This window comes from Tinamus guttatus, unplaced genomic scaffold (genome assembly GCF_059628265.1).
Source record: "Tinamus guttatus ecotype Peru unplaced genomic scaffold, ASM5962826v1 Tinamus_guttatus_pri_ptg000314l, whole genome shotgun sequence".
NCBI classification, from domain to species: Eukaryota; Metazoa; Chordata; class Aves; order Tinamiformes; family Tinamidae; genus Tinamus; species Tinamus guttatus.
In genome coordinates, this window is record NW_028288848.1 from 2,327,501 (window position 1) to 2,345,625 (window position 18,125).

The following is an 18,125-nucleotide window of genomic DNA, read 5'->3' on the forward strand; positions in this document are numbered from 1 at the left end:
CATCTGAATACTAAAGATCTGTGAATCTGGTGCTAACAGGAACTCAAAGCTGTTTCTTCCCTGATTTCAGAACCTTTCCACCCAAGCCATTCTCTAACGAAACCTGCTGTCTGCGGTAAGCAGTGCTGTTATTTACCGTGTTTGGTTTTGGGGGCACACTGGCCTTTGGTCACCAAATCAAGGCGCTACAGGGGCCGCTGACACTTTCCACCGCTTCCTACCCCTCCCCAAGCCCCTTCTCCCGCAGCATCTCTGGCTCCCAGAGAGCGGGGGGATTCGGAGCACCTTGGAGCTTCAGGTGCAGCTGCTATGAGGAATTGGAGAGGGAAGTTTGGCAACGTGGCGTGCTCTCACGAGAGGCTCAGTCATTCCGTGGGGGCCGGATTCCAGCTGAGATCTCAGGAACTCAAAGGACGGAGCGACGCGGCCTCCGTAGACCTGCGTGCGCTGCATGTGCGCTAGGATAGCGGCTCGCAGGGAAAGGAAGGGCAGGTTTCATCAACAAACAGTGTGGCAAACCACTACTTCTTTTAAGATAGCTCATACCTCCTTAGGAGAGCTATAATTTGGGATGCCTTGATGTTGCACTACGTGACGAGTTGAGAATTATGCCTGACTCACTGTACGAGCCTTCATTTAAACTTTAATGGGCATTTTGCACTCAGTATAAAAACACCAACACGATTACTGCCTATAAAACATGGAGAGGGCACCTAAGCACAGACAAGGTTAACAATTGTTTTCTAAATTATTTCTCTCTCTCCCTTTACGTTTTTAAACTAGAAAAAACGATGACTCTTTAGTTCTATTTGCTATTGGCTCTCTCAGTATGCAGAATGAGAAAAGCAATTTATGAAGCTAAAAAGAAAAATGGAACCAATAAAATTAGTATAAATATGAACATTTTAGGTAGATGATAGCAAGGATTTATAAGCTTCAAAAAATTTGACTGATAAGTTCAGTGTAGCTCTCAAATCACAGCCCTTTGCAGTAAAGTCCTAAATTTTCCTATTTATCTGCACAGCTATTTCAAAAAGAAAAGTAGTTAAGTGTCATCTTGGTTCATTATCTTCAATTTGATTTTTCAGAATAATTGAGAAATTAGGAATGCTTATGTTTATAAAATCCCAATCACTGCTTGCAAGCAAAAATGATCCCAGTACCCTCTTCTGCACAAGCACAAGAGCAGAGATGCAGATATTATTAAAGGGATGAGCAAAAGAACTTTGTTCTTTTGAGAGTCACCTCAGCAATCAGGCTGCACAACCTTTTGCAATAATGTTGTCTTCTGCTTAAATACTGAGACTATGAAAATATTAGGGAGGGGACCTCAGCAATGGTGGGAGGGCTTTCATGAGGTTACAAGATTTTTTTTTTTTTTTTGATTTTTAACTGTTTTATTCTGCAGCTCCAAAATATCAATAATCAAGTCCACTCCACACTAAAGAGAAGAAGAAAAAAATATAACATTCAGGAGACTGGTGAAATACTCTACATCAAAAACATCTTAGCATTTTTAAGAAATTCCCCTAATTGCCCTTTATCTGATTCTTTCTAATTCTTTGTCATCACCATACCTAAAGCTTACAAATCCACTTCTCCAGAGCTCTGTACTCATTACTGATATGTCTGGGCATACATATTTCAATAAAAAGATGCCAGACAAATACACCATGTTCAAATATTCATACTTCTATATATATTTGTTTAAATACTTAGTAGTTGAAACTCTTCATTCAGAATCCTTCGGAAATTTGACCTACAACTAATGTTGACTTTTCTAAGACCTTATATGCAGTGGCATAGAGAAATAATAAAAGGAAAACAGTTCAAATACCTGCTTTGCTATAGTAGTAAGTAATGAGGGATATATTAACTTCAGAAAACACACTGAAATATTTGAGAAATTGCCCATTAAAACAGACTTCCTCTAAATTCCTCTAAATATTTATGAATCATTTCCTAACTGAAAGAAAGGTGTTCTGGAATACTGATCTCTAGTGTTACACCTACAGATCTATAGCATGCACAAATAAATAATAAGTATTGATATGTATGCATAAGTCTACGTGCGTTTTCAGTGGGTGTACAATATTCAAAATAATACACCAGCTATTTGAATAGCTCACACCCTACTGAAAACATCGTGAAATGCTGTGTAATTTTTATAGTGTTTCAGCACAGGCTTTTTTTTTTTTTTTTTTTTTTTAACCAAAGCAATGCTTTCACTTTCCATACCAGTGTACAAATATATTTACCCTATCAAAGATTTCGTGATGCAAACACAATTTTTACTGTACCTGATTTGATCATGGTATTCTAGTAGAGATCAAATAATAGTTTTTTTTTCCCTCTTCTTTTTCTAGTGTCTTTAAAAAAATTCCACTATCAAAGAATGTTAATTTCCAAGGTTTGATCTAGAGATTCCCATGTAAGTATACAATTATTAGGAAAAAAGAGGCACAACAGTGAATATTTTAAAGCAATGTAATCAATATTTTTGCTTTGTGCAGATTTCCCTGCAACAATGAACAAAAAGATCTACTTCAGATTTAGAAACTCAGCTTTAAAGGGAAAGCTAGACAACAAAAAGCAAGAAAGTACTCACCTCCTCACGTAATTTTATCAACTGCAACATGAACGCACAAAAAAGATAAAAAGGAAAGAAATGGCAGGAAAGAAAGATCAGTTGTGTGACAGGATACAGAATTAACATTGACAATTTATCTGTTTACATGTTTAGCATTTAAAAATCACAGACAAACACATTAAAAGAACCTAAACATAGACTACATGCAGAGTTTTTTGAACGAATAAAGATCACTTTCTCACACTGTCACATTAAACAAAGAGAATAGTGTGAAATTCTCTTTTAAACTACATCTAAGACACCATCATGAAATAAAGGGGAATGACTTCATAGAAGTCTATATTATAAAGAAAAAAACAAGTTTACTATTCCTCTCTTCGAAGATTGTACAGCTGAAGTGGTTTTGTATATACAAGTTTTCAGAATGTTTTCTGTATATTTTAGTTGTGACAACTGATTCCTCATTTTACTAGCAGATCTAACTTATTAATAGATGACTGCATCTTTATAGCATGTCACCAGTATACCAATTTTTATATACCTTAGTTGCAATTGTAAGTATATTATCTATTTTTATGATTGAACTTGAAGTAGCAACCTTTTTTTTCAGTTAAAAAAAGCAGCTTAGCTAAATGGCTCGGAATTTGGATTTATTGCACAGCATATTTAAGAAAAGACAAAGGAATAGGGACCAACATGAAACACGACTGCCCTCAGAAAAGGCTCAATCCAGGTTCTTAATCCTAGACCACTGTATTTGTGTGTGTGTGTATATGATTTTATTTAAACATATGCTTGTAAATCTAACACAATTAATAACAGTGCTCTGGCAGCTTCGCTATAAAATGCAGTAAAACCCAGTGTGAGTCCAGAGCTATGCTGTAGCATGCCCTCCATTTAGATAAACGGATCAATTATTTGGACTGGAACAGAAACTGCAATTAAAAAAAGGTCTGCATATGAGTGCATCTTTACAAAAAAAAAATACAGGTCTCTCACCAATTCCAGCTGAATTCAAAATTATAATGGCTCCTTCATTATCTCAGTTAACGCTGATACCTCAGCCACAGTTTTCTAACCCTCATTCCCACCATGTGCCTGAGTTGAGACTGTTCCCTGCCCAGGTCCCTCCAGCGAGAAGGAAACAAAAGAACTTCCAATATTCCCCCTTGTTTCAGGCGGTCGGGCAAAAACTGCCCATGTGCTTCCTCTCGTTCCCAAAACACACAGTGGGAAGTGAACTGTGTGAAACTGGGAGGCTGCGACCGCAGGAACTAAAGCTGAAACAGCTCTTCAGCACACAGGATAAATGCTAGAATTGCTAGAAACTGTCCACCAAACCAGCTCACAAATTCAAGCACTTGGCCTATCATAAACTGGGCTCTTTCTCCAGATCGCCCTTCACCATTTCTTCCCCGCAAAAAAGGCAAATATTAGGTCTCTTTCTAAAGAGATGACCTGGGAGTTGATCACATAGCTATCTTTTCTCTCTGAGGCCACCATTCTTCACTTGGCGATCATGCTTAAAGGGCCAAAGTTTAAAACTACTCTGCTGCAGGAGAGCCCATTTGGGCCTGCCACCCTGCTCCCATCAATGGGAGTTTTAAAATGCTGCACATTTGTTTTTTCAATAGGTCCCAAACAAAAATGTTCTATCTTGTTTGTGCTGCATGGCTGAATTTAAGCTCTGCATAGGATTTGCAGCTAAGCTAAGCAATGGGAAAAGGTCTTTTTTTTAAAAAAAAAAAAAAAGTTGTCTGAAAGATATTCATTCAAATTAACAAAAGATGCATTTTTCCCCCATTTAACAATACTCTTGATGGAAAGGCGTTACCTTTACTTTTCTATTTTTAAGTATTTTCCAGTATTTTTATCACTCTCAACACTCGACTGTAAACAGAATTAAGCTGTGCACCGCCACCATTTTAGGATATGATAATCAGCATATTTTTTGAAACAAAGATTTTTTTTTTCCCCGATCTGAAATTGGAAACAAGAGGTAATCTGTTCCTTTGTAGGCTAAAAAAAAAAAGAAAGAAAAAGAAAAAATCTGGTTTACGCTGGTTTGAACCGGTGGAATCTCTGGTGGCTAAGCCTTCTGCTGTGACTAAAATCAAAACTGTGCCGCGGCGAGCGCGCGCGCGTGTCTGAGGCGGGTCACGTGACACACAAAACTACCGATTTTTTTTTTTTTTTAAAAAAAAGCTGATAACGCTAGTGCCGTCTCTGTCCGCATATAGATAACGAATAAATGCTGAACTCTATTAAACGCCCTTTACACATTATCGTGGGTCGAACACACAATTTTCTGAACTTATGATGACAGTCTATTTATTTTGCTATAAACCCTCGGCATGTAACGAACAGATTTGTGTCTGGTAATGATCTGCTCTGCCAGGACTATATGAAATGATACCGACCTTCTTTAGATCTTGGGGAATTAAATTGACCAACTTCACCCCCTGGTCTGGAGCTGAAGTTTGACACACTTTATGCACAGCAAGCCCAAATCTAATATTATCAGAACTTTGTAGTCAGAAATTAAGAAGTCACCAAATATTTGGTCACGACAAAATCACATATACAGTGTGTGTGCGTGTGTGACATGCAATTTAAGCTTCTGGTGTGAATTTAGTTAAGCAGATTAATGAACATAGTTGAGGAAGAGGCAGGAACAGTATTGAGTACTTCAGAAAAGTGGTTAATACTGTACATCCCTGGAACTATTTTGGTAGAACAGGAGGATTTCAGGGTTAACCCTACACACACTGTCTAAAAGATTACAATTAGTTAGATAGGGCAACTCTACCCTAAGATATCACCTAAACATGACAATAACTACTTATAGAAGTATTGAGGGGAGAGGAAAAGAACAGCAAAGATAGTAAGCATAATTTGGTAATGCTTCACTTTGCTAATTATTCTTAAATCTTTCTTCTTGGGAGTACAAGTAGAATCTTGTTGCTATGACTTCTACCATATTCAGTACAACTTTTAACTTATTTGTGTATTTTGCTGTAATTGTACCTTTGAAACTCAATTAAAAAAATACAGTTGGAAGCTGAATGAACAGACCCAAACTGTACTTTTCACATAGTGAACTATTTATTATTAGTTACTTAATATATTGATACTGGCAAGTATATCAAGTTTTTATCTTCTCCTTCCAGAAAAGAAGTTAAAGAAATGCTTACTGTGGTCACAGAGACCATACCTAAAACAGCTAAATTTGTACAATTCTTATCTTTGTTTCTCTTGGTTAACTCCCAAGTCTAACCAGATATTTAACATTTTTACCAATAGATTTTACAAATCTTTCTGGTTAGCTGCAGAAGCAATTCTTAGCTGGCAAATGATTTCTTCTTCAAGAGAAGAATCTCTCTTCTTCAAGAGGAATCTCTCTTCCCCTCATTCCCCCTCCAAGTTGGAGCCAGAATCAGAACAGAATTATCTTTGATTTAACTAATTTAACCTCACCCAAACTGAGTGAGAAACAGAAGTTCTGTAAGGGTTGGGTATGGGTCAATCCATCAATCCATCCATTTGCCCCATCAAATAAAATCAAAGCAAGCATTGGAAATAGCTTCCAACATTTTATGTGGCTATGAGTAATACTCGATCACATTTTCTGTGTCCAGTCCAAGCTTTCTATTGATATAAAAAAGTGTAGGAATGAAAGTATGGTAGTGGGCTACTAGATTAAACAGGGAGATATAACATGATCCTTGTTTAAGTACCCAAACCTTACATGTAATCTGGAGAGCTGCACCCACTGGTAAGTTCGACTTCAGTTGGCACTTGGCTGCTGTACCCACAAGTATATGTATAGAAGAGAAGTTCAAATATAAATCATGACATTTTGTAAGAAGAAGATTTAGGGGTTGATTACTGGAACAACATACTACACAGCTGGCCTTCACATATTTCGAAGAAATTATAGTGATATTTTGTAACATTCTTCAGGTCAAAAAAAAACAGTTCAGAATAAAGTACGGGTGTAAAACACCAAATTTTAATTCCCTAAAAGACTCCCTTACCACCCCAACTTTTCCTCCATTTAAGAAGCAATCATTTGAAAAAAAAATTTCATGTTAACAAATGACAGAAAAAGTATCCTGATGATGTGATTCCTTAAGATGAAACCACGTTTCTTCCATCAACTATAGAAAAAAGATCATAACTCACAAAAGGTGCACATGTGAACCAATTATTTAGACACTCTTCATAAAAAAATTCTCATCCTTACACATAATATATTCTAAATAAAGCTTATTACAATTACAGTTTTATGTCAGAAATTGCACACATTTTTCTTGAAACACAAAAACAGCAGCATCTTAAAAGAAGTAAAACAAAATATGAAAGTCTTTTCCCTAAAACTATCCTTGCCATAAATAAATTATTTGGGGATACAAAATTCTTCCTCTACTCAAATTTTGCAAAACTCCTTGCTATAATATACAAGATGATCATTATCTTTTATATCTTCTTCTTTGCATGGACTTTAGAGCTGCTATACACTACAGAGTCCTACATTTACAGATAAATTGTATGCTGCATATAATTTTATTAATATATGCATTAAAGTCCATTACAGGATTTAAAACTTAATTGTACAGCACATTTAAAATGCTGTATAAGATTAGGGCTTAAGGGGTCTTTGTTTTAAAATTAATTGTACTAGGATAAGTCTTGGAGCCTTACTCTTTTTTTCTATCCACAGTGAAATTTACACTGAAGGTAGAAGATACTAAAAATTTCAGAATATGACTTCATTCTGTTTCCATGTTTAATATTGCATTTCTCAAGCTTCAGTTAGGCTACCAAAGTAATTTAAATTCTGTCTCTCCAGAAGAGGGAGTCTCATATTTAAGCAAACTTTCAACAAGCTTCTAACCCATAGATTTGATTACTGCTAAGAGAAAGAAAACTATTTTCAAGACAACAAACAAGCAAAAGTAAATAAAAGACCACCAGAAAACTGTTTTCAGAACTTGCCAAACAGGTTTTACCACTAAAAAAAATATTAACAGGTCTAAGTCCCCTGAATATAATGTCCTCTCTATAATGTTCAGGAAACTAGTAGGATCCTCAGAACAACATTGTTCAGAACAACAATGTGGATGTAAGTTTTGAAAAAGCTTCAGGATTACCAGGCTTTTCTTCATTAAAAGGAGTGGATAGCACTGTACATTCTAGTACCACATGTGTTATGAAAGCTTACTTTTATTAGTACAACTTGTTTTTTTGCTACAAGAGGAGAAAATCTGTTAGAGAAGGAATCACACAAGGAAACTGAGTGGGGGTACTGCCTAATTCTAAGAGTGCACTTCCATTTGTTTTGCCTGCCAGTGTTGATTTAATTATATTGCATTATTATCAAAGCTACATTATGTACTTTTTTATTCCTTGTACATGTGTTTGAGGTGAGGACCTTGGCTTTGTCGGCAAACAGCGCGTTTCAAGTTATTTTTTAAGTACTAAATAATAAAGAAAAGAGAAGAAAAGATTTTTTTTAAGATAGCAGACAGTGATCACAAGTTAAAGGGTTAAATGTAAGATCTCCAAGAAACATTTTGAAGTTGATTAAGACCCCAGCTTTGCATTAAACAGTATCACTTCCACATGAGTTGTTGCTAATGCTGTTAAGGAGCAGCTTGAGAAGCCCAGTGTGCCAGTGACCTCCTTCACCCTCCAGCCACCCACTAGGGCTTCTTGATTAGCATCCTACCTGGTTCTCTGAGGAATTCCCGTCATCCCCTAGGAGCTCATTCCGCACCTCATCACTGTAGGCGATCCGTGACCTTTTCTGTAAAACAAAAAGAAGAAAGGGTGAGGAAGTAAAGCTCCGAAGCCATTGGTATCAAGGAAGATCATCTTAAACCTCGGGAGCCCCCTAATGGATACCTACTTGATAAAAAAAAAAATCTGCAAGCAAAAGTTTTTAATAAGTTCTTCAACTGACATACATTGATAAATTATCATGGCAAAACCTCATCATGTTTGGTGTGATTTCTAAGAGAGTCACATCCTCAGCATTTCACCAATGAAAGTAGCCTAAATAAAACTCAAGATAACATGATCTCAGGACAGACAAGTAGGTAATCTTAAGAGGCTACATACACTAACATCAGAAGCACTGCAGAAATGCATGTGAGGGTCAAAAATGCATTCATCTGAAGAATACTTGCCAGCTGGGTGAACGCAGACCAACACTACAGCAGTGCCAATAAATAGGAAAGGAAGACCGAGCTTCTCCTATACCAACAAGATAACTTTGAACAGTGCACATTTGACAAAACTTAAAATTACATATGTATAAATATAAATAAATAAAATAAATATAAATATGCTGTTAATGCTATAGAGGCCTTCATGGAAAGGAGCAGAAATCCAAGTGGAAAAGGAAGGGGACAGAACAACAGCATAGTACAACATCAGTTTACAGCAGTTTGGGGAAACACCACAGAATTGAGACAGACAATCATCCATCAGATTGTTACGAGACAGTCATTATTCGTAGTTTGTGAGTTCCATATTTTGTGAGAGCTGTTGATTCTAAATTAGATTAAGTGCTGAATAACTGAAAGGAAGTCACTGAAAATTACCCAAGTAGCACAGTGATCAACAGGACAACAGGGAAGTTCATAAACAGACCATAGCTCAGTTTGTAGTTCCTGTGTTGGCCAAATAGAAGAGTTATGTGACTAAAAAACAGCTATGTTCACCATTAAAAGACAGGAAGGACTTTTAATAATTTGGTTTTGTTTTGTTTTCTTGAGGATGATTATGATAAGTTTTACTCTTCATGAGAGGAAGAAACTCAAGGGTAGCACATACCAGGACTAAGGCCTTTCTTTATTGCTTGGAGATGCCCTCATGACTCCGTGGAAACAACTCATAGTGGAAAGTCAGCAAAAACAAATCCTTCCTCAAACCTTTCCTAAATGGACAACCATGTCAAAAAATGTACTTAGGTCTAGGACACAGAAATCAGCTCACTGGAAATTACACAGAGCACAGAGAAATTTATTACTGTTGTGATGAGCAGTTGAAAGTAGGTCACCATTTCCACTAGAAAACTAGCAGTTGAGTTAGCCTGGTACTGCTCATCTCAGAGCAACACAATTCAGCTTTTTATTTTCTGCCATTCAAGTATGCCCTTTATTACCAGCATCAGTGTTACAGTGCTCACCAATACGTGATTCAGGTGCTCGTGCTCAGCACTAGATTATATAGCAAAGCTACAGTTGTACAGAGCAAGGACACAGCATACCAGGGACCTACTACAAGAGCTGAATTGTGCCAAATCTTTTGGAGATCTCGGCTGTCGCAGTTTCATACTAACCAAGCAAAAGTAGTCTACAGCATTAAAGGAAATGAGAACCTTTAAACAGGCTGTGGTATCAGAGCTGCTTGTTTAAATTATTCATTTCATCACTATGGGGGACTAAAACACTCCACAGTATGCAAGAATATCATATGGAGATAGGTTTTGTTTTTCTCTTTTTTCACCAAAAAGCCAACAAATTGGCATAGATTGCTCAATTACATTATTTTCCTATTTTTATTTGATAAACATCAAACAAGGGAAGAAATTACAAATACATGCCAATAAATATCTAATCTTTTTTTTTTTTCAATTAAGATCCAATCTCCCCTTTTAAAGTCCAGCAGTTCAACTGTGCAGTCTCTCTCCATTTCACAACACGACTCAGTCTCATTGATTTTGGTAGTGTTAAACATATTTGTCATTATTAGGCTGAAATGGGGAACACAACATTTCATGAGCTTGTTCTCCAGTGAACAACTTGTCTAATTATATGTACAGACTGACATGGTCCTTGGCTACACATCATTTATTTGAAATGATTTAACTGGCTGGTATTTTCATTCATAAGAGATTGCATGCAAAAAAAAAAAGTAAGAATATTCTCCATGAGAAAGAAAAAAAACTCTAGCAGCAATACAATTTTTAAAGGCTTTTTAAAATGCTTCATATCATCATCACTGAATTTAATAAGTATATTTGTATCATTGTTCTTTTATTGCAATGATCTGTCATGATTTGAAAATCAGCAATTATATTAAAAGAAATAACCCTTTGACTACAATTAGATGTAACTCTTTGCCAGAATCAATAAATAATTTGATACTACTTTTGATCACAGTTTCACCACCAAATGAATCAATAATATAAAAGGAAAGGCCTTTGAACTAAAATGTTCATTTGTTCTTTCAGGATTTGTCCAAAATATCAATATATTGGTATTTTCAATTACTATTCTTATTTTTATTAAAGCAACACTGCTAATACTTTCAAATGTAGCTATCGAAATTAGTGATAACAAAACAGTTCATCTGACCTCAAAATTAATTTTTTTAGATTTTTTTAGTTCATAACTATCAGCTGTTTATAAATATGTACTTTAGCCAAGTGCAAGAATGATAGTTTGAGCTGGAAATGTCACACACACTGCTACAGTTTGAAGGAACCCAATTCATAATGCATTTTATAAATAGTTAATGACTTCTATACATAAGCTAACCAGGCAAATCAAGAAATTGTCAACATTTTTAGTCTTAGTTGTCAGTTACCACTGTCTACTGGTACTTTATATGTATGTTTCTAGAAAAGACAGAAGCTTTACAGAGTTTGTAATGCAGTGCATTTTCTGGGCAGCTCAGTATAGGTTTGAGAGCTTCTCTATGCAGTTTTTTTGTATGTAAAGGTCTGGTATATATGAAACTATATCTTGTATTTTAGTTTCTTGCAAATATACGTACACAAAAAGTCTTAAGCACACACATATATATGTAAGTATACATGTTTGCATTCAAAAGCAGTGTACACATGAGCACACAAACGCACAAAATGGTTAAGCTACTTTCCCCAACAACTTCAAGACAGAGAAAGTTTCCGGAGCTGCTTTAAATGTACTACAATGCCCAGACCTTCCAAGAGGGAAGAATTTCTGATTCCAGGCAGATCTCACTTGGTTTATGAACAGGATTTTTGCATACTGATTGGGTGATTTTCTTAAAGCCCTGTTCAAACAGATACACTTGCTCAGTTCTGTCTGGCAATTTGGCTTTAAACAATCTGTCTACTTGACCCAAGCCTTAACATTTCCCAATAGATCTGAATGCGTTCATGGGCAAGCACAGCTAAATTAGAATTGAAATGAATTAACTCAGCTTAAACTAATTAAGAACTGTGATCTGCAGTCCCACCCCCCTGTATGATTCTACATGTGAAGCTGGGTACATGTAACCAGACTGTAAGAATTCTGCTATACCACTAATCTGAGCATAACAATGAACTTCGCCTATTACTAAAGCATATGAGAAGTTAATTTCCATGGCCTACACATGGCAAAGCAATTGCTTAAATTGCCTCACCTGGGAATTTAATACAATGTTATCATCAGACCAGCCACACTGTAAATAGATTTATAATGCTTTCCATGTGCTGGGCTAGGTTGCATATGAATTAAGTAATGATCTGGTATTACAATATAATCAGCTAGTTCCCACACCTGGCAGACAGGATATTTTGCTAAATTACTACCTATACAGCTACATCACAACATAAAAACAGAAAAGGCATGGGAAGAGAAACAATCTGCATGGTATATGACTGATTTTTACATGGTAACCAAATAAGATGTAGATAGAAAAGGCATCCCAAATAATCTGACTCCAACATCTGTATAACAGAACACATATTTATTCACTTCTATTCAATTTTGGCTTAATTTTCCGCATTCTCTACTTTAATTACTCATCCACATTCTGCAGTGCTCCCATTAGTAAAGGCCAGAACTAGCCAATGCCCCCTCTTTTCAGCAATCAGCTAAATAATTGAAATAAAGTATCACATATTTTTATACCTGAACCAAAGAATAGCTTTCCTCCTAAATGCTAAGGAATCCAAACCTAGATAGTTTCAGAGCAATGCTGCAGTTAACCCTTTCAGCCCAATATCACCATTTTCAGCCTCAGTGTTTTAAGGAGAAATTCAACAGATTTTTCCTTTCTTAAAAAAAAAAAAAGTATAAACAAAGAAAAAGCTTATTCATCCACAAATATTTGTTTTCATACAAAACCTATCCGTATTTCCTAGTGCATATAAATGGCTTAAAAAAAAAGAAAGAAAAAGAAAACAGGCATCCATTTCAGAGTTTGGCCCTGTTCTATATGTAAATAAATATCTGAGATTAGCATAACCAGAAATAATCTGTAAGAGGAAATTCTATTTTCTTTAGTTTTCTTTCCAAAATAGTCAGTTTAACCATTGAGCATTGGAGTGAAAGATGGAAAAGAAAGTGGCTTGTTCTTCAAACAGATTGCTCAATACTGCTGAGTCTAGACTTTTGCTTCTACCTTTCTGAATATATATATATATATGCTTAAACAATTTTTTTGCTGAGCTAAAATGAAAAAAGCTTAACAAACATATATTAAGAACGTGACCCGCCTTAAACATCTTTAAAGCTTTTATATAAACAGTAGCACAAGAACACTTTGTCAAGAAATAAAATAGAAATTGTTTCCAAAATTGTGTTCCAATTTCAATTTTCAAAACTTTTACATTTCACTGTATCCATGATCCGTAAACAACAGATTAAGACACTTCAGACTGCAACTAAGGAGAAAGAAACTGATTACAGAGCACTAATATAAGATGCAATGTAAACTGGACTTTCAAGCATTTATGTGAAAATTAAAAATCACAGATGACCGTTCTGGCTGAAGAAAAACTATTCTGCAAACCCTATAAAACAGTCCAAAAGACTCCATCCAATCATACACGTTCCTAGGCCCATGCCTAGGTCACTCTCAGGCTTGCCTCTCTCTTCTCACATGCACAAAAAAGATTGCAAGCAAGTGTGCAAGAAAATGTATACTTAAAAACTTGTATTCCAACACTCTGCCAAATGTAGTTGGCCTCCTACAAGAACTGCAAGAAACCAAGTGATAAGGGCTAATGTGAAATTAATGCTGAGATGGTATCACCCCTTTTAAACAGAAGTCACAGGTCTATAAATGTTCTTTTCAATAATCATCATCAAACGCACTTTCAGTTTCATTATGGAGTGAGGGCAGGGAGGAAGGTCAAGCCAGCCCCCACGAGGATGCACCGTATTATGCTGGTAGTGAACACGCAGCTTCTGCCAACAAAACTATCTCAAACTCATGACCAGTGGACCATGTATGTCACCAATATGGCTGTTGCTTAAACAACTTGCTAGATTGTATGTGTTGTAGTTGGGGCTGGAAACAGATGACCTGTGAGAGAATTGTTACTAACAAAGATGACTGCTAGCGGGAAAAGACATCTCTATTCACAAAACCAGCCAATATTCAGGTGAGCTCTATTTTTTCATGTTAATAACTTAGACAAGGAAAAATAAACAAAAACAAAACCTACCTTTACACATCTATTTTGTTGGCTAAATTAACCAACTTTCTTATTCAGTCAATGGAGGCTCCCCTAAAGAGTACATGAGACCATTTGAGTTCCTTCCTCCTTAGCCTCACCTTTTGCAAAAGCCTCTCGCCTCCAAATGAGCAGCATGTGGATGTTGTAACACTAGCCAGACAGCCTAGCTTGTTAAAACAGGTTCCAGGGTTGGGTTATGTGAGTGGCCTTTCACTTCACACACACACAGCAAACATTGGCTTGAAGGCACAAAGGGCACTAGGCTGTGAGAGCAATAAAAAAGCATGGCGAAAAGAGCAGGAACAGCCAACACTAAATCGGTGTCTCTGGCAGATGAACTGGTCCTCAACTTGCATTCATGTAGATGTGCAGATATGTGAAAAGTGTTTAAGAATGTCGGTATGACCGCTTAAGAAACATCAAATCCTGGAGAGTCTCACTCTCAGTCCGAATCTCACTCGAGTAGACAAAAAGAAACACGTCTGATTTCTGAAGATACCCTCTAATGTTACTAGGCTGCTCTTCTCCAGGAGACACTGCAGATATGAATAACTTTAGACTGCAGTCAAATGCTTTTTAAAGGACAAGTAGTGACTACGCATCAAGATCAAGTATTTCAGACTATCTTCTGATCCAAAGACTTAATACTGTGTGGGAGGTTCCTAATTAACATAAATGTTTCCTAAATCTTGGCAAGCGAAAACAAACTCCAGTGTCTTGGCCCAACAGACAGGTGAACTGGGAATATGAAAATAAGGGGATATTTTCATCCAAGTAGAGTAGAAGATATTTACACTACAAGGACTAACCTTTAAGCAGAGCATTCCCAAAGACAGTGAAGCAGAGAGATAGATGCCTTAGGGAAGCATAAAACTAATTAGCTTCTGCCACAGTAAAGGATGAGAAAGCTATCAGATCAACCAGAATGAGAAGCATCATTAAAATACCTTTGTTTCAGCCAGCATTTCCATCTAGACCCTAGGTCCCCATTGCTAGCAGCAACAGGGCATCTGCTGGTACGTTCCACCAGCTCCTTCCCTTCCCAGATAAACGCGTCCCAGCGTTCCGTCCTTCCTTCCTTCCTCCGGTGGCTTGGTTGTCTTTGTCAGCCTGTGCTCTCCCAGGCAGGTACCACAGAGACAGGCGACCACAGGGGAAGGCTGCAGTGGGGCTCAAGAGCTGCCACTCTTGAACGTTGCCATCATCCCTTTCAGCTCTCCCGCTCCCCAGACACCTCACTGGAGGTTAAAAACTAGGGAAGCTCTTATTTTTTTTAGCCTTTTAGGCTTATCGGTTAAAAGCATGATTTTGTTGAGTTCTACTAAGAAATTACATGTTTTGTCCATTCTGAACTCCAAGGATTAAAAAAAAATAATACATATATAAAATAAAAGCATAATCACACATCTCATTTCATCTTAACAAAAGACTGTTAGAATGAGGGCAAGGCAGATGAATGAACTGTTTTCCAAGGCAGCTGAATTATCTCATCTAAAATTGTACCACTCTGATAGGACCTATATTAGAATAAAGAAACTTTAGCAGGTCCTTCTGAAAATAGTTTTTATTGCATAAAATGGTGTTTTTATGCAATGACCTTCTTTCAGTGAGCATATCCAGTCTCTTAGAGATACATATCTACACAGCTATCTGTATACACATACAAATACACACATCTTTAACTCCTGAAACTAATAGATAGAACAATTTTAATTAAGTTATAGGAACACCAATTCAGAAAAAAATTACAAAATAATCATGGTCTATTGCAGTAGCAGCAAACAATTTCTGACTTCATCATTATATAAAATAAAGCTTGAGGAAAATACTTAAATAAGAAAACAGCTTAAGGCAATTGGCATACAAACATACCCACATCGTGCATTTTGAGCATTTCAATACAACATTTTTGTACCATTAGCACATTAGCTAACACTAGTGATTAACAAAACTTAAAATGAGAAATATTCTCTGTGTAACATTGCCCAATAAAATTGCTTTTTGGATCTTATTTTTTATGCTTTATGACTTTATTATTTGTGTATTGACATTATTTATCTGGGCTTCCTTTTCTTCCTTCCAGTTCATGTGTGCTTAGTCACAGACACAATATCTTGTTTAAAAAGAGAGAAATTTCCTGAGTTTAATCATTTTAGTAGTTAAATGGTCACAATTAGTCTTTGAACTCTGCAGCAGATTGAAGGAGGAGTAAATTTGTACCTCTCTAGCTCCCTACCAAGCAACAGCCAAGAACTACTGGGACAGAACCAGTTGTTTCATGCTGTGTTAAATCAATAGCAATATGATAAAATGCTAGTCCAAAGCTTGGGCATGGCTTTTTCTAATTTTATCACAAGCTGATGATTAGCAGTTCTTGCTTTACACTATGAGATAAAAGTCAATAACTAATCCACTACCTATAATTTATCTATCTAGAGTCCTGCTTTTTATCCTGCCTCTTCATTTGAATCCCTTAGTCTTCCCCGTCCAGTCCAAATATTTATAACAAATATTCCTTTCTTATAGATAGGGTAAAAAATGGATGAAAAAATTTTGCATCTCTGTAAAACAAAACAAAAAAAAACAAAAACAAACAAAAAAAAAAACACAACTGCCTCCTGGGTTTAATCCTTCAAAATGTGAGCCCTAAACCTCTCAGCACAGTATAACAGAAAGGCATCATAACCATACAAAACCTTTAATATTTAAAGTGTCTGACAGACAGACTTCAGCTAACTTACGTCTTCTCTTTATGTGTAGCATAATCATAGATTCTACTTCCAAGAGGACGAAGATACCAATAACGAGAAACCCCAGCACAGACAGCAACTCATTTTTCAGTATATACTGTTATATTCAAGATACATTTCTGTTTTGTGCCTGTTCTTATGCATTCTCCAACAACACTTTCATATTTCTATTGATCTTATTTATAGCTACTTACACTTTCACTGTCAGGACAGTGCAATGAGAGCAGTAAGGATAACCCCACATATAAAGACAACTGCTGTATCTGTCAAAACTCTAATTAGTCTGGAATTATATTGCTTCCTATAGTGGTTATTAACGGATACCAAGAAGAAATCTTGGGAGCAGAGCAGGTCTAGAGCAATTCTCATTCCTAGATGCTTCCAATTTCTGATGATCAACAATTTAGGGACTTCCTGAGCTTGAAACACAAGGTCTTCACACTTATTAAAACCTTGGTAGTTACAGCTTACATAATCCTTTCCTTTAATTTTTTATTTAAAAGGAAATGAACAAACACTCATGCACATGAAAATTGTGAAAGATGCTCAGATCTCTGTAGTAGGGCAAAGATTAAACACAAAAATTAACATGGTTTTCATTTGGGCAAAACTCAAGTGAAACTCCCAAGAATTATCAAATTCATCATTACCAATATCAAAAGAAATTCATTTATATCACAGAACACTGTAACATCTCTTCCACAGGGCACACATTAACAATGTGAATTTAATCCAGAGATTCTCCAACAGCTTCACAGGGTGAACTTCACTACAAATAACGATTTCCAATAAATGATCATAAATGTAATTTCAACTCCCAGACTCTCAATAACTGTAGCAAATACTCAAACTACTTGGTTAAAAAAAAAAAAAAAAAGGCTCAATAGTCATATTACATAACTGCTCTGTTCCTTTGAACTGCAAGAAAGGACCAGCACCATTTGACCAAACATCTGTCCCTCCACCCCACCAGCTGTTCTTGCATGGAGGAAAACATCAGGTATAACAAAGCTGTTAGCATCAAATAAAGATGATCTGGTACCAAGAGAATGAAAGTTTTACAGCATATGAAAAACATAGTACTTCTAACTCCAAGACACAAACCACATGCACAAAATCAACACAAAAACAATGGAAAGACTGGAAGGGGTGGGGAAAAAAAAAAAAAAGACCAATAGCAAGACACTTCTTTGGCTCCTGATTCCTAACTCTTCAGCGACAGGCTCAATTTATATAATAATTTCAGGTTGAAATTTCAACCTAAAAATGAACGCACAAAAGATCTCATTCGTGCCACTCTTTCTCCTGTATAACACACCAATCTTCCACGCTAAACCTT

At 36.3% G+C, this 18,125-nt stretch overlaps 1 protein-coding gene across 5 annotated transcripts in view; it reads right to left on the reverse strand.

Moving 5' to 3' along the window:
* VTI1A (vesicle transport through interaction with t-SNAREs 1A) overlaps positions 1-18,125 on the reverse strand; it is a 256,720-nt gene that overhangs the window by 193,586 nt on the left and 45,009 nt on the right. For 3 of the 5 annotated variants that reach the window (XM_088528626.1, XM_088528628.1, XM_088528630.1), the window contains exons 4-5: positions 8,322-8,399; positions 2,609-2,629 (exon numbers count right to left, since the gene is read on the reverse strand). In XM_088528626.1, the coding sequence (XP_088384752.1) occupies positions 2,609-2,629; positions 8,322-8,399 (99 nt within the window). The remainder of the gene's footprint in view (positions 1-2,608; positions 2,630-8,321; positions 8,400-18,125) is intronic. The other 2 variants (XM_088528627.1, XM_088528629.1) reach the window with 1 other exon arrangement.